The 22,029-nt window shown below is 42.6% G+C and overlaps 1 protein-coding gene across 2 annotated transcripts in view; it reads left to right on the top strand.

The window, feature by feature from the left end:
* The first annotated feature begins 2,369 nt into the window (after positions 1 to 2,369).
* The window catches only part of furina (furin (paired basic amino acid cleaving enzyme) a), a 97,865-nt gene continuing 78,205 nt past the window's right edge, over positions 2,370 to 22,029 (top strand). Inside the window, exons 1-2 of one of the 2 annotated variants that reach the window (XM_055921003.1) lie at positions 2,370 to 3,002; positions 7,426 to 7,744. In XM_055921003.1, the coding sequence (XP_055776978.1) occupies positions 7,544 to 7,744 (201 nt within the window). In that variant the 5' untranslated portion in view covers positions 2,370 to 3,002; positions 7,426 to 7,543. Of the gene's footprint in view, positions 3,003 to 4,261; positions 4,367 to 7,425; positions 7,745 to 22,029 lie in introns of those variants that run through there. The other variant, XM_055921002.1, reaches the window with a different exon arrangement.

The raw sequence follows: 22,029 nt of genomic DNA, 5'->3' as shown, positions 1-22,029 counted from the left end.
CAACTAACAATCCCGCACAAAGAAACCGGGGGGCCGGCTGACGGATAAGCCCAACTAATTACAAACCAAATACAAAACAGGTGTAACCAATAAACACATAAGGAGGGGGAGAAAAGGATCAGTGGCAGCTAATAGGCCGGTGACGACGACCGCCGAGCGCCACCCGAACGGGAAGGAGAGCCTGCCTCGGTCGGAGTCGTGACAGACTCTGATATTATGTTTTATTTTGAACCAAATGATATGGACCCTGATTTAACTTTCATTGTTAATTTGTTTATCTTTCATGGAAGATTATTTGTCCATGAAATGAAGTGGGCAGAGAACAAACCCCTCTTCACATTATTTAAGATAGAATTGAAATATTATTTTGAAATGATCAGTAAATGTAAAAACAAAAAAGCAATATGCAGCATGAAAGTATTTAACAAATTGAAAATGGATCTGTTAGGTTTATGTACTCTTGTTTGTACATTTCAGTTTTTTTTAAATTTGTTTTCATAATAAAAAAAGAAAAAAAAGAAATGTAAAACATATTTCATTTAACATTCTAGAGCACAACTGTTGAAGACCAGGGGGCGCGCTGAACGTAACCACTGCCAGTAGTCCAACTAGCCGCAAGATGGAGGTATTATTCCTAAACGTTTTAGCTAAACTTTTATTTTAGTCGACCACTGACCAATGTTCGGTGGAAGATTAGTACACTTTTTAAAATTCATTTTCAATCTATTTACTAACAGGGTTGCAATTGTATTTAGCCTTGGATCAGACAAGCCAAGGAAAGTGACCAGATTGAAAAGTATAATAATGTCGTTGATTGGCTGAGTAAACAGGCATAATTAGGCTACAGTTTGCGCCAATGGTGCGACCTGAACGCCACGCGGTAGGCTATTCAACAGCGTGTGCATGATTACACGCTCCATCCCTTTGCAGCCATTAAATGGCAGTGAGCACCAAAATACTCCAACAGAGCCAGGTGGGTAGCAGTGGGCTGGGGTGGAAAGGGTTTGCTTTGTTTGAGTTCTTATTGAAAGACTCCTCAGCTCAGAGGTTTTGAAAACGAATTTGTAGTGGTGCACATCACTGCTTGTTTTAGGGCTGTGAGTGAGGGCCCTACTATTTAAAACCTAAACCCTAATGAATAAAGGTGTGTTATCATAATGTAATGCATATAGACTATATTGCTATATTATGATGCATATCTGATGTTCATCTAAGTTAAAACATCTGGTCCACCCCCCTAAAAAACAATTCTGACCACTGCAGACAAAATCCTATTTCGGAACAAAACATCCATCACTCATGCTGCCAAACATACCCTGGTAAAACTGACTAACTTACCGATCCTTGACTTCAGCGATGTCATTTACAAAATAGCCTCCAACACTCTACTCAGCAAATTGGATGCAGTCTATCACAGTGCCATCCGTTTCGTCACCAAAGCCCCATATATTACCCACCACTGCGACCTGTATGCTCTCGTTGGCTGGCCCTCGCTTCATATTAGTCGCCAAACCCACTGGCTCCAGGTCATCTATATGTCTTTGCTAGGTAAAGCCCCACCTTATCTCAGCTCACTGGTCACCATAGCAACACCCAACCGTAGCACACGCTCCAGCAGGTATATAACACTGGTCACCCCCAAAGCCAACTCCCCCTTTGGCCGCCTTTCCTTCCAGTTCTCTGCTGCCAATGACTGGAACAATTGCAAAAATCACTGAAGCTGGAGACTCATATCTCCCTCACTAACTTTAAGCCTCAGAGCAGCTTACAGATCATTGCACCTGTACATATCCCATCTGTAAATAGCCCATCCAACTACCTCATCCCCATATTGTCTTTTTGTCTTTTTTTTCTCCTTTGCACCCCAGTATCTCTACTTCCACATTCATCTTCTGCACATCTATCACTCCAGTTTTTGTTTGCTAAATTGTAATTATTTCACCACTACGGCCTATTTATTGCTTCACCTCCCTAATCTTACTTCATTTGCACACACTGTATATATACTTTCTATTGTGTTATTGACTGTACATTTGTTTATTCCATGTGTAACTCTGTGTTGTTGTTTGTGTCACACTGCTCTGCTTGATCTTAGCCAGGTCGCGGTTGTAAATGAGAACTTGTTCTCAACTGGCCTACCTGGTTAAATAAAGGTGAAATAAAAAAATAAAATAAAAAGTTATAGATTATTCCAGCAGATGGCGATATACTACTGTGTATATTACTCTTGAGCAGTAGGTGTGTCCAAATCCTGTGCATTTTCCCCTTGCCCTCGTTCGCCATGACGTATTTCCTGAGGGGCTACGTAATGTGGACCCCTCAGCTGTTTTGAGAGGGTTCATATTATTTTCATTTATTTTGTAACCATTAACAATGTGGTTTGGTAGTTGTAAGAGTATATTCGATTAATTAGTATATCAAAGAAGACAGGGGATCATGCATAATGTAAACGGGAACTGGTAAATTTACAGAATAAACCCTCCCAAGGCATTGGAAAGTTTCCCGATAATTGAGGCGCTCATGGGGAGTTTTGTACTGGTGTGCCTTCGTTCCTGGAAGAGGCCAGACTAGTTGGTTAGTGCTAGGAGTGTGCTTTGCCTGTCATCGGTATTGCCTTGTCCCTATCTACAGAGACACTCTGGCTGTAACTGTGTCGGCTAGAAGGGCATTACGAGCCTGGCCGTAACGTTAGCTGAAACTTGACGCCGTCGATCCCGGTTGTTGTTCGGTGGAGTGGGTTTATTTGAAATTATATTCCGATTACCGTCCAAATCGGAACGATCAGAGAAACAGAAGCCTGGGATTAGACACAGGGGAGAAATTGGGTGAAAGAGCGCGTGCTCTGAGCGCCGCAGAATCGCTGTAGGCTGTTGTATCAAGTAGTTGTTGCTGATAACGCGATACAGTGTTACTTTACTGAAATACCAGGGGGAGACGATTCAGGAATTTATTGTATTCGAAGTTTTTCGCCAAACCGTTTGCAGTTGTCAAGGACATTTGTGGTAAGTTACTGTTTTTTTGTTGCAATAATAAGCCATTTCTGATATGAACCATAATTGTTGTCATACAATATAATATAATGAAACTCGAATGGTTTAGTGAAACGTTGGGTAACTTTTTGAGCTACGAGCAGAAGTTTTATAGCCTAACTGGGCATGTTGACTCACTGGTATGACTGTCAAAGGAGGAGATATTCAATGTTTTGCTCCCAATTTTAAGAAAGGCCTCTTGAAATATTTTTTTAATTGAATTGTAGCTTGCTTGGGGGACATGCATGATTTGAAGAAGTGTCTATTCAGTGGAGAAAACGCTACTACTGTAGCCTTGTTACTCTATATGATAAATGCATTGTTCATGGTAATTAAACACTTTCCTTATGACAGAGCATATTAATTATCTGCAAGCAACATACAGTGGAGTGTTAGAGGAGCTCAAGACAAGAAGACAGGATATTGTAGTATGCTGTAAATGTTAACCTTAGGACCTGGATACTCTTTGTGGATTGTGATCCAAATGTATTGTCTTCATCACATATTAAGTGATTAGCATCCTTTAAGTGCCCCTATCATGTCTCCGGGTTAGTGTGTGTCAGAGCTTGGCTGTCCTCTCCCTGAGTTCCAATTTGCCTTTGGGGAAAATGCAAATTGTGCAAATAACCACTGGACTCTGAAAGTTTGTTCCTGTTTGAGATTTGTTGACTTTTTAGCCATTCCTCAACTCCTGAGCCAGTGGCCATGTTTTGATTGCTAGTAGGGAGACCTGACACCTCTGGCAGAGGAAAATGCTGAAGGATTCTAACCTTGGGCACTGCTCTGTGGTTTGCCAATGTTATCTCCTGTTAAGGGCAATCACCATCCCCATCTGCATTTTGACTTACACTTGGTGAAATTATCACCCTAGGATGTAATGTGTTTTCCATTTGGCCTTTGGTGACCCTTTTAGATAATTTCAAGCAGAGTTGTGAAATGTATGACTACTTGCTGATTTTGATTCACATCTATCTGTTAACACTTGTGCAGCTTTATAATAGTTGCTGCCAAACTTTGATGTATGGTATTATTTACTCTGCTAACACTTATGAGAACTGGCAGAAAAATGTCTGGTTTCCCACTTTCTCCTGCGAGCAGTAAAGTAGTTGAGCTTTTGTTATTCCACGGTATATGGTTTTATACTGACATTAAACTCTGGCTGAACAGTTGAGTGCCCAGATGAGGTCACTAGGGGCGGGTGTACTTTGAGCCATGCATGTCTGTGAACGTTAAAGGGAGGCTTGGGGAAGGTGCACACCTCTGTCTGTGTGTGCTGCCTCCGCATCAGATCGGACTGCATCAGAATCACAACAACAACAATAGTCTGAAGCTCAAAGGTGAGCTGCATACCTTACAGCTTTTTTCCCCTTGAAAGTGTTATGCTCTAAAGACTGTAGTTTTCTTTAGGGCTTTCAGAGAAAACTGAGTGAGTTTAATCAACATTTTATTCATAAGTATTTTGTCTTGTTTGCAGCCTCTTAAACTGTAATGTTTTGGTCTCTGGGCTCGACAAACAAGTTGTTTTGTCAGAAGCTAATTATCACTCTGACCATGTGGTTTAGCAGGTTTTAAGCCAATGCTTAATCTGGACCTCTGCATTGTCTTTAGCATTGCCAGTAACTCTCTAAGTGTATCCTACATCTTTGGGCACAAAGAAGCTTTGGTGTGTCCGAATAAGTAAATGAACCATAGAGAATCAGACTGATTCGTGCTCATCTCAGAGGAACGGTCTGACTTTACAGACTGTCTAACTTTGTGTTTGCTGCTCTGATAGCACTGGCTGCAGTTGGCAGAGCAAACTCCTCTCCTCTCATAGTTGTGGCAGCACCGCATCTCTTCTTCCCTGCAGGGTTCCACATGCACTGAGGTTTAGGGAACAATGGGCCAAATAGTGTGTCTGAGCGTGATATAATGGCTTTCGTGTGGCTTAAATGTTTCTCATTTCTGAGCTAAGGCTTTTTCATTTTTTTGCCAGGCATTTTTTTCTCAGAGCCTTTTCTGTGAAACTAGTAATGTCAATCATCATTGTGGAATAATTGGAATGTCAATTTCTTTTTCCTTGTTTCTTGAGCTGTCAATCTGGGCATATTCCTGCTATTGTAACAGTGTGGTACTTTGTCAGTTATAGTTAAAGTTAAAATTGCATTGTATTTGGTGGCTTTGGCCAAGTGTTCTGTCAGAATAATACATCTGTTCTGAAAGCTGAAGTTGATCCATCTGAGTATTTTCATACTGGAACTTTTTGTAGAGCTGTTTTTGAATTGTTCAGTGATGAAAAAATTCATCACCCCCTCTAAAATAAAATACAATGATGTTGCCAGCCAGAACAACAGCAGAACAAGGCAGTACATAAAGTGGAAATGTTGCTACTTGTTAGGTGGGTATATTTTGTCGGGTCTAATGGAACAGCTGTAACAGAACACGCTGCCTGGAGCACCGGACAGGGATTTGACGGCCACTCTGTCAATGGATTTCACAAACCCTAGGGACTAATAGTATTTCGTCTAGTTCTTTGAAATGTTTTCATTGAATGAAATAACCTGGAATGCATCAAATGTTCATTCAGATAAGTGTTTTCTCTTGTTTGTAGCCTTTTAGACTGGAATGTTTTGGTCTCTGAGCTTGAAAAACAAGTTGTTTTGCCAGAAGCTAATGGTCACCATGACCATGTGGTTTAGCAGGTTTTAAACCAATGCTTAATCTAGACCTCTGCATTGTGTCTTTAGCATTGCAAATAATTCTCTAAGTGGATCATAAATCTTTGGGCACAAAGAAGCGTTGGTTTATTTTATGTAATGATATTTGTGATGGAATTAGGATACTACAGTACAAACTTAAACATTTAGTTATGAGTAAGTGTATGAGTCAGTAGGGATTTTTCCTCATCCCTATAAATTGTCTGAAAGGCGCAGTCAGAAGTAGTTTTATTTGGAGAATAGTTATTTGTAACTAACGGCCAGTAGGTCTATAGCTAGATCAGTATTGAAGAGATTTTAACTGTGCCATGCTTCTTTCTACCTCTGCCTGCTATTTTAAGCTTTAATGGGTTGAATCCTCCAGGATTTTTCAGCCAGCTTCTCATTTAGCATATTCATGCCAAGCAACACTATTTCTCTGTTTTGTTGAAGACATTGTCTTTTTTCCAGACGCTCTGTAATTTGCATTTATTGGGTTTCAATTGCCAAAAGTGCTTCAAAGGGGAGCCGAGCCTTGCATGTTTTTCATGTTTTCTTCTTTCAAATTTTCCTGTGTGGAGCTTGAGCCTACGAGCCTCCAAGGTTCCTCAGCCAGAGCCTCATCCCAGCTGAGGTCTCATAACTGACTGCCAATGGCTAACACTCATCCTCATAGGGAAGACCAGCTGAAATCTCCCCATCATTCTCTCTCTCTCGGACTCTCTCCGTGACTCATCATCATCCGATTTCCTTTTGAAAGATCGAGCTGGAAATGAAATGTTTTGTTCGATGAAAGATCTTCTTGGAAGGTTGAGGAACAGGTAGGGCCAGTGTTCTTTGTAGCTTTTTGGAGAAGTAATGGAAGTCTCAAAGCAGCCTCAACCACATTCTCTGAAGTCAGCTGGGCTACATTTCTTAATTGGTTTCACTCTGAACACCTCTCAAACTAGTGGTTAGGGATCTCTGGGGTTGGACAGTGTTTTCATGATTCCAGTTCACAATGCTCTTTACTTGGAAAAGTTTTCTCATGGTTGAAGACCTAGACTAGTCACTGCTGGGTGACTTTTGGTCATTGCTGGGCGAAAGTCTTCTATCTTGGCTTACCGAAGGAGAGTGAGAGGGGAAGTAGAATAGTACATGTGTGATCCATAAGCTCTGCATAATGCATGGTAAGAGACATCCACTCCTCCACCACCTCCAGTGCTGAGAACCCAAGAAGCGAAGTTAGGAGGAAAATAATATTTCAACTGTCATGGATTTGTTTTTAGTTTGTCAGGGGAACAGGCTGTTGAAAAGTCTGCATTTGCAATCAACATTTTTATGCTATAGAAAGTGGAATGGAATCTGTTTCCTTCAACTAATAATTATTTTCTTTCAAAGTGCCTTTTTGTAATTCCAAATACCATACGTGTTTTAATTGTCATAGCTTCACTGAAAGGGAGAAGTAAGGACCTTGGACTCCTTTAACTCAAGTCTGTTGTTAATCTGGTATTGTTCCATTGTAAATTTTGACATCTTCACATCACACCGCTTTCCTTTTGTAATGCTGTTGTCATGGTTGCGATGTAACAAGTCAGCAAACCTTGGCAGGATTGCCTTCCTTCTGACAATACATGCTGCTTCAGCTCACTATTACAGCGCTCTGAATAGAAGTTGTAGGAGTTGTTTTTCTCATTGTGCTGAGCTCTGCTACATGTTAGTAACGCTCTCTTTATTCTTAGGTGATCCCGGTGCAGTGACTGTTCCTGTGTCGTCTCTCTGCGCCCCTGTATGTCCCCTGGCCACCCCCGGCCTATCATAGAGACGCTGAGCTCAGGGACTGCGCTGCTGTAGGACCCCATGGCTCTGGGTCTTCCATCCTCCTCCATGGGCCCTTGGTCATGGCTGCTACTGGGACCATTGCTGGTCCTGCTGGTGTCTGGGCTGGGCATGGCCCTTGGTCAGAGGGTTTACACCAACACATGGGCCGTCCACATCGCTGGAGGACCAGACGAGGCTGACCGCATTGCCAGTAAACATGGCTTCGTCAACCATGGCAATGTGAGTTGTTGGGGATTTTTCACCCTCTTTTGTTTGTGTCTCTGTGTGTTTTTTTGTCTAAGTGAATAATTAGGGAACATCTACTGCAGAAAGTGCTGATCTAGATGTCTTTTCCCACATTGCCTGTTAGTGCCAAAATACCTGACCCCAAATTGGCTTAAATATTTATCACACTTGGAAGTTGCCAAGCTTCCGAGGCACTCGGAACCAATTGAATTATATCACTTTACTAGAGCAGAAAAATACTTACAGTTTAAGTCGGAAGTTTACATACACCTTAGCCAAATACATTTAAACTCAGTTTTTCACAATTCCTGACATTTAATCCTATTAAAAATTTATTAAGAATGTGAAATGTCAGAATAATAGTAGAGTGATTTATTTCAGCTTTTATTCCCAGTGGGTCAGAAGTTTACATACACTCAATCAGTTTTTGGTAGTATTGCCTATACATTGTTGGGTCAAACATTTTGGGTAGCCTTCCACAAGCTTCCCACAATAAGTTGGGTGAATTTTGGCCCATTCCTCCTGACAGAGCTGGTGTAACTGAGTCAGGTTTGTAGGCCTCCTTGCTCGCACATGCTTTCAGTTCTGCCCACACATTTTCGATAAGATTGAGGTCAGGGCTTTGTGATGGCCACTCCAATTCCTTGACTTTGTTGTCCATAAGCCTTTTTGCCACAACTTTGGAAGAATGCTTGGGGTCATTGTCCATTTGGAAGACCCATTTGCGACCAAGCTTTAACTTCCTGACTGATGTCTTGAGATGTTGCTTCAATATATCCACATCATTTTATTTCCTCATGAAGCCATCTATTTTGTGAAGTGCACCAGTCCCTCCTGCAGCAAAGCACCCCCACAACATGATGCTGCCACCCCGGTGCTTCACGGTTGGGATGGTGTTCTTCGGCTTGCAAGCCTCCCCCTTTTTCCTCCAAACATAACGATGGTAATTATGGCCAAACAGTCCTATTTTTGTTTCATCAGACCATAGGACATTTCTCCAAAGTACGATCTTTGTCCCCATGTGCAGTTGCAAACCATAGTCTGGCTTTTTTATGATGGTTTTGGAGCAGTGGCTTCTTTCTTGCTGAGTGGCCTTTCAGGTTATGTCGATATAGGACTTGTTTTACTGTGGATATAGATACTTTTGTACCTGTTACCTCCAGCGTCGTCACAAGATCCTTTGCTGCTGTTCTGGGATTGATTGCACTTTTCGCACCAAAGTACGTTCATCTCTAGGAGACAGAACGCGTCTCCTTCCTGAGCGGTATGACAGTTGCGTGGTCCCATGGTGTTTATACTTGCGTACTATTGTTTGAACAGATGAACGTGGTACCTTCCGGCATTTGGAAATTGCTCCTAAGGATGAACCAGACTTGTGGAGGTCTACAATTTTTTTTCTGAGGTCTTGGCTGATTTCTTTTGATTTTCCCATGAGTCAAGCAAAGAGGCACTGAGTTGGAAGGTAGGCCTTGAAATACATCCACAGGTACACCTCCAATTGACCCAAATGATGTCAATTAGCCTATCAGAAGTTTCTAAAGCCATGCCATCATTTTCTGGAATTTTCCAAGCTGTTTAAAGGCACAGTCAACTTAGTGTATGTGAACTTCTGATACACTGGAATTGTGATACAGTGAAATAATCTGTCTGTAAACAATTGCTGGAAACATTACTTGTGTCATGCACAAAGTAGATGTCCTAACCGACTTGCCAAAACTATAGTTTGTTAACAAGAAATGTGTGGAGTGGTTGAAAAACGAGTTTTAATGACTCCAACCTACGTGTATGTAAACTTCTGACTTAAACTGTATCTTTAAAAAATGTTGAATGGTATTTGTATCCCATATAACTTGTAAAATGCAGTGCTTCTTCTGGAGATTTAGGCTAAATATTAGTGTACCAGAGGCAGTGGTCCTTATAGAAACCCCTCTATGACTGTTTAGTTTCAGGTCATCCATTCCAGAGAAATGACTCACCCAAACAGACTAAACACAGTTACCTGAATGACTGCAGTATTGCCTTTCTGGGTAAGATGTCTCTTCTGTTACTCTCTTACTGAGAGTGGCTGACCACAACCTCCATACGAATCAAGTCAAATTTTATTGGTCACATACATGTGTTTAGCAGATGTTATTGTGAGTGTAGCGAAATGGTTGAATCACACACCTGTGTGTGTCTGTAGAGATCTCTGTATTGTTCTGAAAGCTTCACTCATCTCTCTGCTTTTCACACAGCTTTTAATCTCATTACTTAAGGGTAGGAGGCCTTCAAAGTTCGCCATATGCTCAGCCTGCTGTTTTGTTTGTGGTAAATGAGTTCATCAGAAAATGACCTCCCCCGTCTCTCTGATATGTTGGTGTTCTCAACACTACCACAGTCTTCCATACTTTCTGTTTCTTTTCAATGAAACATCCCACAAACTTATTTCTGTGGTGGTCTTCCTTTGTCGCAGCTGAGAGGCAAGTCATGGTACATTTCATGTGGTGTTAACAGAATTTTTTGAACTAGCCATCAGACTCTTCCCTCTCGTCTCCTCAATGCGCTGTGTTGTGGCATTGTTTGCATAGCAGAGCTGTGTGTTTGTGTCAGGAACAGATCATCCGACAGGAGCTTCCTAACTGGAATGCGCAATCAGAGCGTGGGTGAGATGGGACTTTGAACTATGAATTGCACAGTGCTGCTGAGGGAAGACTAACAGGCAGTGACAGGAATGGGACTCCGATCCTATGAACAGCACCACCAGGGTTTAAGTTTTCACTGTTCCTCTCCTTCCTTCCGTTTTGAGGACAATCTATGAATAATTAAGCTCTACTTGGGATAGTTTGTTGTTGAGGGGCCAGTGGGCGGGTAAAATAAATGTAAACATTTCCTGTTTGTAAGTGAGCCACTACATTCTCTGGTTGCTCAAAGACTTCAATGGGGGCATGATGAGTAGAAGTACTTTAGTTTTTTTGTCTTTTTGCATCCATTTCACATTTAACGTTAATAGCTTCCTTCCTGGTTAGCCTGTATCCTGCTAGGCAACTAGATATCACGTCTTCCAGTTAGAAATCATTCATTATGCACCTGGTCATGGGATAGATCTGTGTGTAAGATAATTATTCCGGTGACATTATAAGGTGATACCTTTTAGTCTGGGTTTTATCGTTCTGACATGTCTCTCTGTAATAGTTTCCATCCAGATGTTTTGTATGCTGCCTACTGTGGAAGTGTAGTGTCTGTGAGTCAATTTCTTTTAAAAGGCCTTTTTGCTTAAAGGTCGATTTTATACTAATGCCATGGGCAATAATGTTGATTTATCAAATAATGATCTGAACCACATAGTAAACATCAGCTTAGACCTTTTTAGAGCTCAGACAGACTCAATAAAGGTTGCAAAAATCAATCAATGGTTTCTGAAAACTCACTAGAGAGAATGCGAGAGATGAAATAAGATTGCTTAATCCCTTTGGGGAAAATATGTTGGGAAAATAACTGGGGAGGATTGTGAAATCACTATCTAGCAAACAAACACAAAATGGTTGCAAGAAAATATTCTCTTTTTAGTTGATTTCTTTATAATTTGTTTACATTGCATCCATGAACAGATTCTATTCTGGGCTATGGGAAGGTCAGACGATAAACCTTTCCTCCCACTGACTCCTAGGTTGTGTTTAGTGGGTGTATAATGTCAGTAATTGGTAGTGGTGTGGGCTTGTCGGCTGACGTGTGGGTGACTGATTGGTCCTAATGGAAAGGGGGACCCAGTAATTCTTCCTTCTAATGGAATCTAAGGAGAGTTGAATCAGCCTGCCCTGCCAGTGTGACCGGTGACTGGCCCTCACATATAGTAGTTAGGTTACCTCTGTAGCAGTCAGCCAACCAGGGACAGTAGTGGATATCTGGAGGGCCCGGTAAGAGATTGTAGCTCCTTCTTCCACACCAACTGACCCCTCCTTCCCCTGTGTGATATTGACAGTAATTGAAGAGCTTGGTCGGACATGAAGCCAGGCTTCCTGCACTGGGGCAGGCTTGGCCTGTGGCTCTCTTTTCTCTCTGTTGACAGATGTTAGGCCTCTCAATTTTAAAGACCCCACCTCTATTCACAGGGCATCCATTTGTGATTAGGGGCCTGTATTCCGACAGTATTTCTTACTAATCATCAGGAATGTTGTTTATGCTGCGAGACACAGAGTGCAGACTAATCAGTAATCTCACTGTGAAATGCCCAATGGCTTTGTTTTTACTGTGATTACTAGTAAGCCATTAACTATGTGTTGGCCATAAGGGAATAAGGAATCCAGACATGACCATTAGAGACACTTACTCAGACTGTTTTCAGGATACTGTGAGCTGTGTGTGGGCCTCTCTGTCTGTATGACTGCTGAGTAGATTTGTCCCATCACCATAAAGGGATCTGAACGTGTTGGAGACTTAAAAAGTTTTGAGCCTCACTCGGTTGACCAGAGCCAAGTTTAGCCAAGCCTCATTGGTCAGATCAGTAACTCTACTCGGCTAATGTGCTTTACTCTGACCTTTTGCTCTGCAAAAAACACTATTTTCTCTACATGGTTATACCTGGCCCAGCCCCAGACCTACAGCGGGAAGGGACATGTTGTAATGACAACACTTCAGCTTTTATAAGCTCTTGTCCTCCACTTTAGAGTTGTCAGAGTCTGGAAATGGAGTCTGAAATGTATTTACATTTTTCTCTCCGCAGCAGTGTGGTATTTGAGTCTTCTCAGACATTTAGATTGCTCTTCCATTGCCCTCGGGACTCTTCTTGAGGAATAAGGCAGCCAACTTCCTCAATACTAGTGTGGCACTTTTTTTGTTGGTATTTGTACTTCCTCTAATGGTATATATTTAGCCTTCATGTTTACTCAATTGCAGTGGGCTCCAGTTAGAGGACAGAGTTGACCCTGTTACGCTGTTAGATTTCACACTGCAAGTGAGTACTCAGTCATTGTGTGTGTGATTATTAGAACGCTACCACCTCCAATGTGGCTACAGGAAAACCAGTGTTTTGACATCTGCATAGGCTGTTGCAACCACATTATCTTGACATCCAGATCAGCCACCTCACTGGTAGTTTCTACATGCACCATCGTCTGTCTCTTATCAGCTTGGTGACACACTGTGTGACCTTAACTCTCTCTGACCCAAACCATAAACCTGCCAGGAGGAAAAGGCCATTCACAGGGTAACGTGGCATGAAACCTGCAAACGTAGAAATTCCTAGCTAATGTGTCCCCGGAAGATTGAACATCGCACCTAGAGCAGCACTGACTACAGCTGTGTTTGTTTTGTGGACAAGGCAAGGCCACATACGGCATCAGGCAAGGTTGATGACTTGATGGGCTGTTGATGCAACGTGTGCAGCCCCCCCCCCCCCCCCCCCCCCTTCATTAAAATAGACCATTAAGCAAAGGAGAGGGGGCCAACTGGGCACTAAAAGTGAGAGGGAGCGAGGCGCTCTGTATGGCCTGCTCGGCTGAATGAAGTGTGAGATGATTGGAGTATGGTAATGTAGGGAGCAGCGATTTATATTTACGAGGGGGGGCTAGCGCAGCGAGTCGGAGGGAGGGTGCTGAACTCGCCCTGGGTGGTGTGTGTGTGTGTGTGGTAAGGTCAGGCTGGGGGCCTCCATCCCTTTTTGTATTTTGAAGGCCTTCCACACTCATCTCATTACCATGTGGATCAGTGTGAGTATGTGTTCATCTGCTTTATCTATCTGTATAGAAGGCCGTGGACAGAGGCCATACAGAACCATGACTACACCTTTCTACATGGAACAGTCACATCTTCAGCCAACAGTACATCATTTATGTGCAGTATCTGTTCATCGCACCTGCATTAATATGCATTAACTTTGAAATAACATTAAAGGAGGTGAAACAATCATGCAGAAATGCGATAATACCATCATGTAGATATTCTCTATTGAAATAGTCATACTTAATGATCTTCCTGATTTCAATGAGGCATCCATCGCCAGTCATTGTGAAAAAATTAATTGTAGTAGAGCTCTGATCAAAGCAGTTATTCAGCCTTCCCTGGACTGATAGTGAAGGAAATGAGGGTTGCGTGAGCAGGACCTGGTGAGGAATGGCATGCCCCAGCTGTGGTGTGGGGCTGGTGTGTGCAGGTGTTGTATTGAAGTGGAGGGAGGGCAGGGAGATCACAGGCTGCAGCTGAGGGGGTTTTATGACCCCCCTGATTGTCCCTGTAGAGTTCCATTCCACCCCTGGGACTCAGCAACTCTGGCCCCTGGCTGTTTTTTACAGTAATGAGCCACTGATGTCTTGTTAAAAACACAAGCACATTTTTCTAATTTCACTGTTAAAAGTGGATTAGATAGGTGGCCAAATGGCCCGAGAATATATAATTTTTCTCGTCGCGTGCTAGAGCTCTCCGAGAATTCAGGTGTACTGCAGTAGTTTATTTCTCAGCCATGGGTGTTTTGCCTAAGCTCTGTGTCTGGCCTGCTTGAGACGTCTCTACTCCCATCGTGCCTGAGACGTCTCTACTCCCATCGTGCCTGAGACGTCTCTACTCCCATCGTGCCTGAGACGTCTCTACTCCCATCGTGCCTGAGACGTCTCTACTCCCATCGTGCCTGAGACGTCTCTACTCCCATCGTGCCTGAGACGTCTCTACTCCCATCGTGCCTGAGACGTCTCTACTCCCATCGTGCCTGAGACGTCTCTACTCCCATCGTGCCTGAGACGTCTCTACTCCCATCGTGCCTGAGACGTCTCTACTCCCATCGTGCCTGAGACGTCTCTACTCCCATCGTGCCTGAGACGTCTCTACTCCCATCGTGCCTGAGACGTCTCTACTCCCATCGTGCCTGAGACGTCTCTACTCCCATCGTGCCTGAGACGTCTCTACTCCCATCGTGCCTGAGACGTCTCTACTCCCATCGTGCCTGAGACGTCTCTACTCCCATCGTGCCTGAGACGTCTCTACTCCCATCGTGCCTGAGACGTCTCTACTCCCATCGTGCCTGAGACGTCTCTACTCCCATCGTGCCTGAGACGTCTCTACTCCCATCGTGCCTGAGACGTCTCTACTCCCATCGTGCCTGAGACGTCTCTACTCCCATCGTGCCTGAGACGTCTCTACTCCCATCGTGCCTGAGACGTCTCTACTCCCATCGTGCCTGAGACGTCTCTACTAGAGGTCGACCGATTTATGTTTTTTCAACGCCGATACCGATTATTGGAGGACCAAAAAAAGCCGATACCGACTAATCGGGCCGATTTTAATTATTTATTTGGAATAATGACAATTACAACAATACTGAATGAACACTTATTTTAACTTAATATAATACATCAATAAAATCAATTTAGCCTCAAATAACTAATGAAACATGTTCAATTTGGTTTAAATAATGCAAAACCAAAGTTTTGCAAAAACAATGTTTTCAGAACATGAGAACATATGAAAGCTGGTGGTTCCTTTTAACATGAGTCTTCAATATTCCCAGGTAAGAAGTTTTAGGTTGTAGTTATTATAGGAATTATAGGACTATTTCTCTCTCTACCATTTGTATTTCATATACCTTTGACTATTGGATGTTCTTATAGGCACTTTAGTATTGCCAGTGTAACAGTATAGCTTCCGTCCCTCTCCTCGCTCCTACCTGGGCTCGAACCAGGAACACATTGACGACAGCCACCCTCGAAGCAGCGTTACCCATGCAGAGCAAGGGGAACAACTACTCCAAGTCTCAGAGCGAGTGACCCCGCTAACTAGCTAGCCATTTCACATCGGTTACACTAGCCTAATCTCGGGAGTTGATAGGCTTGAAGTCATAAACAGCAGAGCTGCTGGCAAAACGTACGAAAGTGCTGTTTGAATGAATGCTTACGAGCCTGCTGGTGCCTACCATCGCTCAGTCAGACTGCTCTATCAAATCATAGGCTTAATTATAACATAATAACACACAGAAATACGAGCCTTAGGTCATTAATATGGTCGAATCCGGAAATGATCATCTCGAAAACAAAACATTTATTCTTTCAGTGAAATACGGAACCGTTCCGTATTTTATCTAACGGGTGGCATCCATAAGTCTAAATATTCCTGTTATATTGCACAACCTTCAATGTTATGTCATAATTACGTAAAATTCTGGCAAATTAGTTTGCAACAAGCTAGGCGGCCCAAACTGTTGCATACACCCTGACTCTGCGTGCAAGGAACGCAAGAGAAGTGACACAATTTCACCTGGTTAATATTGCCTGCTAACCTGGATCTCTTTTAGCTAAATATGCATGTTTAAAAATACATACTTCTGTGTATTGATTTTAAGAAAGGCATTGATGTTTATGGTTAGTTACAGTCGTGCAATGATTGTGCTTTTTTCGCAAATGCGGTTTTGTTAGCGTCCCACATATCCCAGAGAAGTTAACGTCCCACTTGGCCTAAAGCCAGTAAAAATGCAGAGCGCCAAATTCAAATAAATTACTATAAAAATCAAACTTTCATGGAATCACACATGCAATACACCAAATTAAAGCTACACTTGTTGTGAATCCAGCCAACATGTCAGATTTCAAATAGGCTTTTCGGCAAAAGCAAACGATGCTATTATCTGAGGATAGCACCATAGTAAACGAAGAGAGAGAAGCATATTTCAACCCTGCAGGCGCAACACAAAACACAGAAATAAAAATATAATTCATGCCTTACCTTTGACGAGCTTCTGTTGTTGGCACTCCAATATGTCCCATAAACATCACAAATGGTCCTTTTTGTTCGATTTAATTCCGTCTATATATCCAAAATGTCCATTTATTTGGCACGTTTGATCCAGAAAAACACAGGTTCCAACTTGTGCAACGTGACTACAAATTATCTCAAGTTACCTGTAAACTTTTCCAAAACATTTCAAACTACTTTTGTAATACAACTTTAGGTATTACGTAAATAATCGATAAAATTGAAGACGGGATCTGTGTTCAATACAGGATTAAAACAAACTGTAGCTAGCTTTCTGGTCACGCGCCTCTATCTAACAGTACACTTCAAGTTACCCTCGTTCTGGATGGCCGTACTTCTTCATTACACAAAGGAAAAACCCTCAACCAATTTCTAAAGACTGTTGACATCCAGTGGAAGTTGTAGGAACTGCAAGAAGGTCAATTAGAAATCTGGATTCCCAATGAAAACCCATTGAAAAGAGAGTGACCTCAAAAAATAAAATCTGAATGGTTTGCCCTCTGGGTTTTGCCTGCTAAATAAGTTCTGTTATACTCACAGACATGATTCAAACAGTTTTAGAAACGTCAGAGTGTTTTCTATCCAAATCTACTAATACTATGCAAATCTTATCTTCTGGGGATGAGTAGCTGGCAGTTTAATTTGGGTATGCTTTTCATCCAAACATGAAAATGCTGCCCCCTATCCTAGAGAAGTTAAATCATCCCTCCCGTTTGGCGAAATTGGCTGTCTTTGTTATGAAGAAATATTCTTCACACAGTTCGCAACGAGCCAGGCGGCCCAAACTGCTGCATATACCCTGACTCTGTTGCAAGAGAAGTGACACAAAGAAATTCATGTTAGCAGGCAATATTAACTAAATATGCAGGTTTAGAAATATATACATGTGTATTGATTTTAAGAAAGGCATTGATGTTTATGGTTAGGTACCTTTTTCGCGAATGCGCACCGCATCAATTATATGCAACGCAGGACACATTAGATAAACTAGTAATATCATCAACCATGTGTAGTTAACTAGTGATTATGATTGATTGATTTTTTTTTTTATAAGGTAAGTTTAATGCAAGCTAGCAACTTACCTTGGCTTCTTACTGCATTCGTGTTACAGGCAGGCTCCTTGTGGAGTGCAATGAGAGGCAGGTGGTTAGAGCATTGGACTAGTTAACCGTAAGGTTGCAAGATTGAATCCCCGAGCTGACAAGGTAAAAATCTGTCGTTCTGCCTTTGAACAAGGCAGTTAATCCACCGTTCCTAGGCCGTCATTGAAAATAAGAATGTGTTCTTAACTGACTTGCCTAGTTAAATAAAGGTGTAAATAAAAAATCGGCCAAATCGGTGTCCAAAAGTACAGATTTCCGATTGTTATGAAAACTTGAAATTGGCCCTAATTAATCGGTTGACCTCTAGTCTCTACTCCCATCGTGGCTGAAGCTCATAACGCCTGCGATGTTGATGACGCTCTGAGTCCTGGTGTTAAACGTGTCCCTCTGCTGGAATAGTCTGCTATTTCTGGGGTATACCTCATCTCGTGTGGTTTACTGCCCCTGCCTGGGTTAATGGTCTCATCTCTCTGGTCCTCTTTCTACCTACTCCTGATTTACCTATCCACAGTCAATTACTGTCATTATAGAGTGATTCACCCTGGCTTTTATAACATGGGTGACCTTTTGGCACCGTCATTGGGTTGGGGTAAGTCGAATAGCAGAAGTTAAACACACTTGTATATGAAGTTGAGAGCTGTTTGAAAAGCAGTGTTTGCATGATGGATGTCTCTCTTTTCGCCACCTACTTTCATAGTTCCCAGGAATTTAAAACAGGTTTGTGCTGTTTTCCTGTGACGGAAATGCCTTGCTACTGGTGTACAGATCTTTAACAAAATCTGCCTTTCCTGTCCTATTTTCTTTTAATGACAACTTATTTTGATTATTTATAGACAGATGTGGGAAGGAACCTGATTAATAAATAAATGCCTCATCGTTTCCTACACACGCACATCAAAGTAGAATCCAGCATTTCTCAGAACCCTGCCGTTTCCTTTTTTCCAAACGAGCGCTGTAGTTTCTGTCACTAATGGCTGATGTGAACGCTTCCTGTGTACAGAGTGTAAGCTAGGATGAGGAAGTGCAAGGTGGGGTACCCTGATCAGAGAAGGTCAAATATTTTCATGATAATAAGAACAGGAGCCTCCAGTTCATTCCACTTATTGAACCTCCAACTCTGTGCCTGCAGTTTGTTAAGAGTACTCTATCCCTTCTGTACTACGTGGAACCACAACGCACAAGGCCTAGCATTAAACCCATACATGATCTAATGGGGAAGGATGGTCTATCTCTGCCATCATGAGACAGGCTGATTCTAATCAGTGCTGCTACAGACCAGCACCGCACCATGACTGGGTCTGATTAGTGTTACTGGGGGGCATTTCCATCTTAAAGGACCCATGAGCATCAACATGTGAAGTTCATAGGCTCATGTCGAATGAAGGCTTAGTCTATCCTTTTGAGAAATTAAGGCATACATTTTTCAACCGTTTTCCATCCTACAAATTGGGAATAAGCAAAGGCTTATCAGTAACGGAATAACTGCAGTAACGGAATTACTGCAATTTAATTGGCTACAATGGGAAATGATAGTAGTCATATACCACAGTTGGGTCACCTGCTACTGTCCTCCCTTCCACTGCCATACTGTTATGTTCAGCTAATAACTTTTTTTTTTCTTTCTGTTGTCTGGTGGTCAAAGCAAGACTGTGAAAAAAGCCTGGACAACCCCTCTTTCACTCTTTCTCTCTCTGCTGCTCTTCTCTTGCTCCAGTTAATGGGTGTCCTCTGCCTTGGCTTTGCTGAAGCCTGCCAGACCTTACAACGCCTAGATAGGTATTTTATCAGCTAGCCACATATGTTATAGCAATCTGTCAGTTGGTGAAAGTCAATGACGTGGTTGATGGATGCAGCGTCTGAGCTGCATGCACCTACTACCTACCCATTTTACATTTACTGTAACAAGCATCCTCACCCACTGAGCACTGACCAACACCGGAAATTTGGTCAATCCACCCTGGCCGGACCAAATCCGAACCAGTCATAGACGTTTGGACAGCACAGTACAGCAGTGCACACTAGAGTACAGTATAATGTACTATACTGAACATGTCTACTGTGATGTCCAAACTTGTGAAAAACAGATGTACATGATTGGTTCAGATTTGGTCTGGTCCGGACCAACCAAATGTGGTCTTGTTTGGGGGCAGAGCTCATTACGATAATAGCCAGTGTAGATTAATACCCAAATATATTTCTCCCAAATTTCTACCTTTGTGTACCAATTCAAGCTACTTCACCATGAAGGTAACGATATTCATATCCATAATTATGAATTTCTGTATAGTACAGCTCAGGGACCAATGATATAACATTTTTGTTACAAGGTGTCATGTCTTAGCTGACAACCCATTATTTCTGCAGACTTAATCTTAATTCGTAGCAGATAGATATACTGCTCAAAAAAATAAAGGGAACACTTAAACAACACAATGTAACTCCAAGTCAATCACACTTCTGTGAAATCAAACTGTCCACTTAGGAAGCAACACTGATTGACAATAAATTTCACATGCTGTTGTGCAAATGGAATAGACAAAAGGTGGAAATTATAGGCAATTAGCAAGACACCCCCAAAAAAGGAGTGATTCTGCAGGTGGTGACCACAGACCACTTCCCAGTTCCTATGCTTCCTGGCTGATGTTTTGGTCACTTTTGAATGCTGGCAGTGCTTTCACTCTAGTGGTAGCATGAGACGGAGTCTACAACCCACACAAGTGGCTCAGGTAGTGCAGCTCATCCAGGATGGCACATCAATGCGAGCTGTGGCAAGAAGGTTTGCTGTGTCTGTCAGCGTAGTGTCCAGAGCATGGAGGCACTACCAGGAGACAGGCCAGTACATCAGGAGACGTGGAGGAGGCCGTAGGAGGGCAACAACCCAGCAGCAGGACCGCTACCTCCGCCTTTGTGCAAGGAGGAGCAGGAGGGGCACTGCCAGAGCCCTGCAAAATGACCTCCAGCAGGCCACAAATGTGCATGTGTCTGCTCAAACGGTCAGAAACAGACTCCATGAGGGTGGTATGAGGGCCCGACGTCCACAGGTGGGTTTGTGCTTACAGCCCAACACCGTGCAGGACGTTTGGCATTTGCCAGAGAACACCAAGATTGGCAAATTCGCCACTGGCGCCCTGTGCTCTTCACAGATGTAAGCAGGTTTACACTGAGCACATGTGACAGACGTGACAGAGTCTGGAGATGCCGTGGAAAACGTTCTGCTGCCTGCAACATCCTCCAGCATGACCGGTTTGGCGGTGGGTCAGTCATGGTGTGGGGTGGCATTTCTTTGGGGGGCCGCACAGCCCTCCATGTGCTCACCAGAGGTAGCCAGACTGCCATTAGGTACCGAGATGAGATCCTCAGACCCCTTGTGAGACCATATGCTGGTGCGGTTGGCCCTGGGTTCCTCCTAATGCAAGACAATGCTAGACCTCATGTGGCTGGAGTGTGTCAGCAGTTCCTGCAAGAGGAAGGCATTGATGCTATGGACTGGCCCGCCCATTCCCCAGACCTGAATCCAGTTGAGCACATCTGGGACATCATGTCTCTCTCCATCCACCAACGCCACGTTGCACCACAGACTGTCCAGGAGTTGGCGGATGCTTTAGTCCAGGTCTGGGAGGAGATCCCTCAGGAGACCATACGCCACCTCATCAAGAGCATGCCCAGGCGTTGTAGGGAAGTCATACAGGCACGTGGAGGCCACACACACTACTGAGCCTCATTTTGACTTGTTTTAAGGACATTACATCAAAGTTGGATCAGCCTGTAGTGTGGTTTTCGACTTTAATTTTGAGTGTGACTCCAAATCCAGACCTCCATGGGTTGATAAATTTGATTTCCATTGATAATTTTTGTGTGAGCACGTTCAACTATGTAAATAAAAAAGTATTTAATAAGAATATTTCATTCATTCAGATCTAGGATGTGTTATTTTAGTGTTCCCTTTATTTTTTTGAGCAGGGTATTTAAGTTTTTGTAAAATTAAAATTTTCTATAATTATTTTACCAAACTTTGCATCTGCACAGTTCTTCCAGAAAATGTGTTTTTGTGAACATTTCTGTGTAAATTGTTCAAAGTAGTCCTTGTGCTTAGAGTTGTATGGTTCGTTAAACTTTGAAATTATGTTTTTTCTTTGGCATACATTTAAAAGTGAAACATCTGAGTCAAAGCATAATTCTGTTATTGTGTAATTGCCTTGGGAAAGATTGACATCAATTTCCTAAAGGCATGGCTAACTATGGAAAGCTAAGGCCTATACACTGGAGGCCTATCTGTGCACAACAGTCATCCGCAGTGTTTATCTGTTAGATTCCCCATCTGTATAGTTCTTGTTTTCGCTCTAGACTTCTCTGTTCTGTTGTCAGAAGTCTCTCTGCTCTGTCTCCTTCACAGTGCTTTTACATTTGTTTTGATCTTGTGGTTGTGTGAAACGACTAAATACTTTTCATGCAAAGTAATGCAGA

This window comes from Salvelinus fontinalis, chromosome 4 (genome assembly GCF_029448725.1).
Source record: "Salvelinus fontinalis isolate EN_2023a chromosome 4, ASM2944872v1, whole genome shotgun sequence".
NCBI lineage: Eukaryota > Metazoa > Chordata > Actinopteri > Salmoniformes > Salmonidae > Salvelinus > Salvelinus fontinalis.
This window is presented reverse-complemented; position numbering and strand designations above follow the sequence as displayed.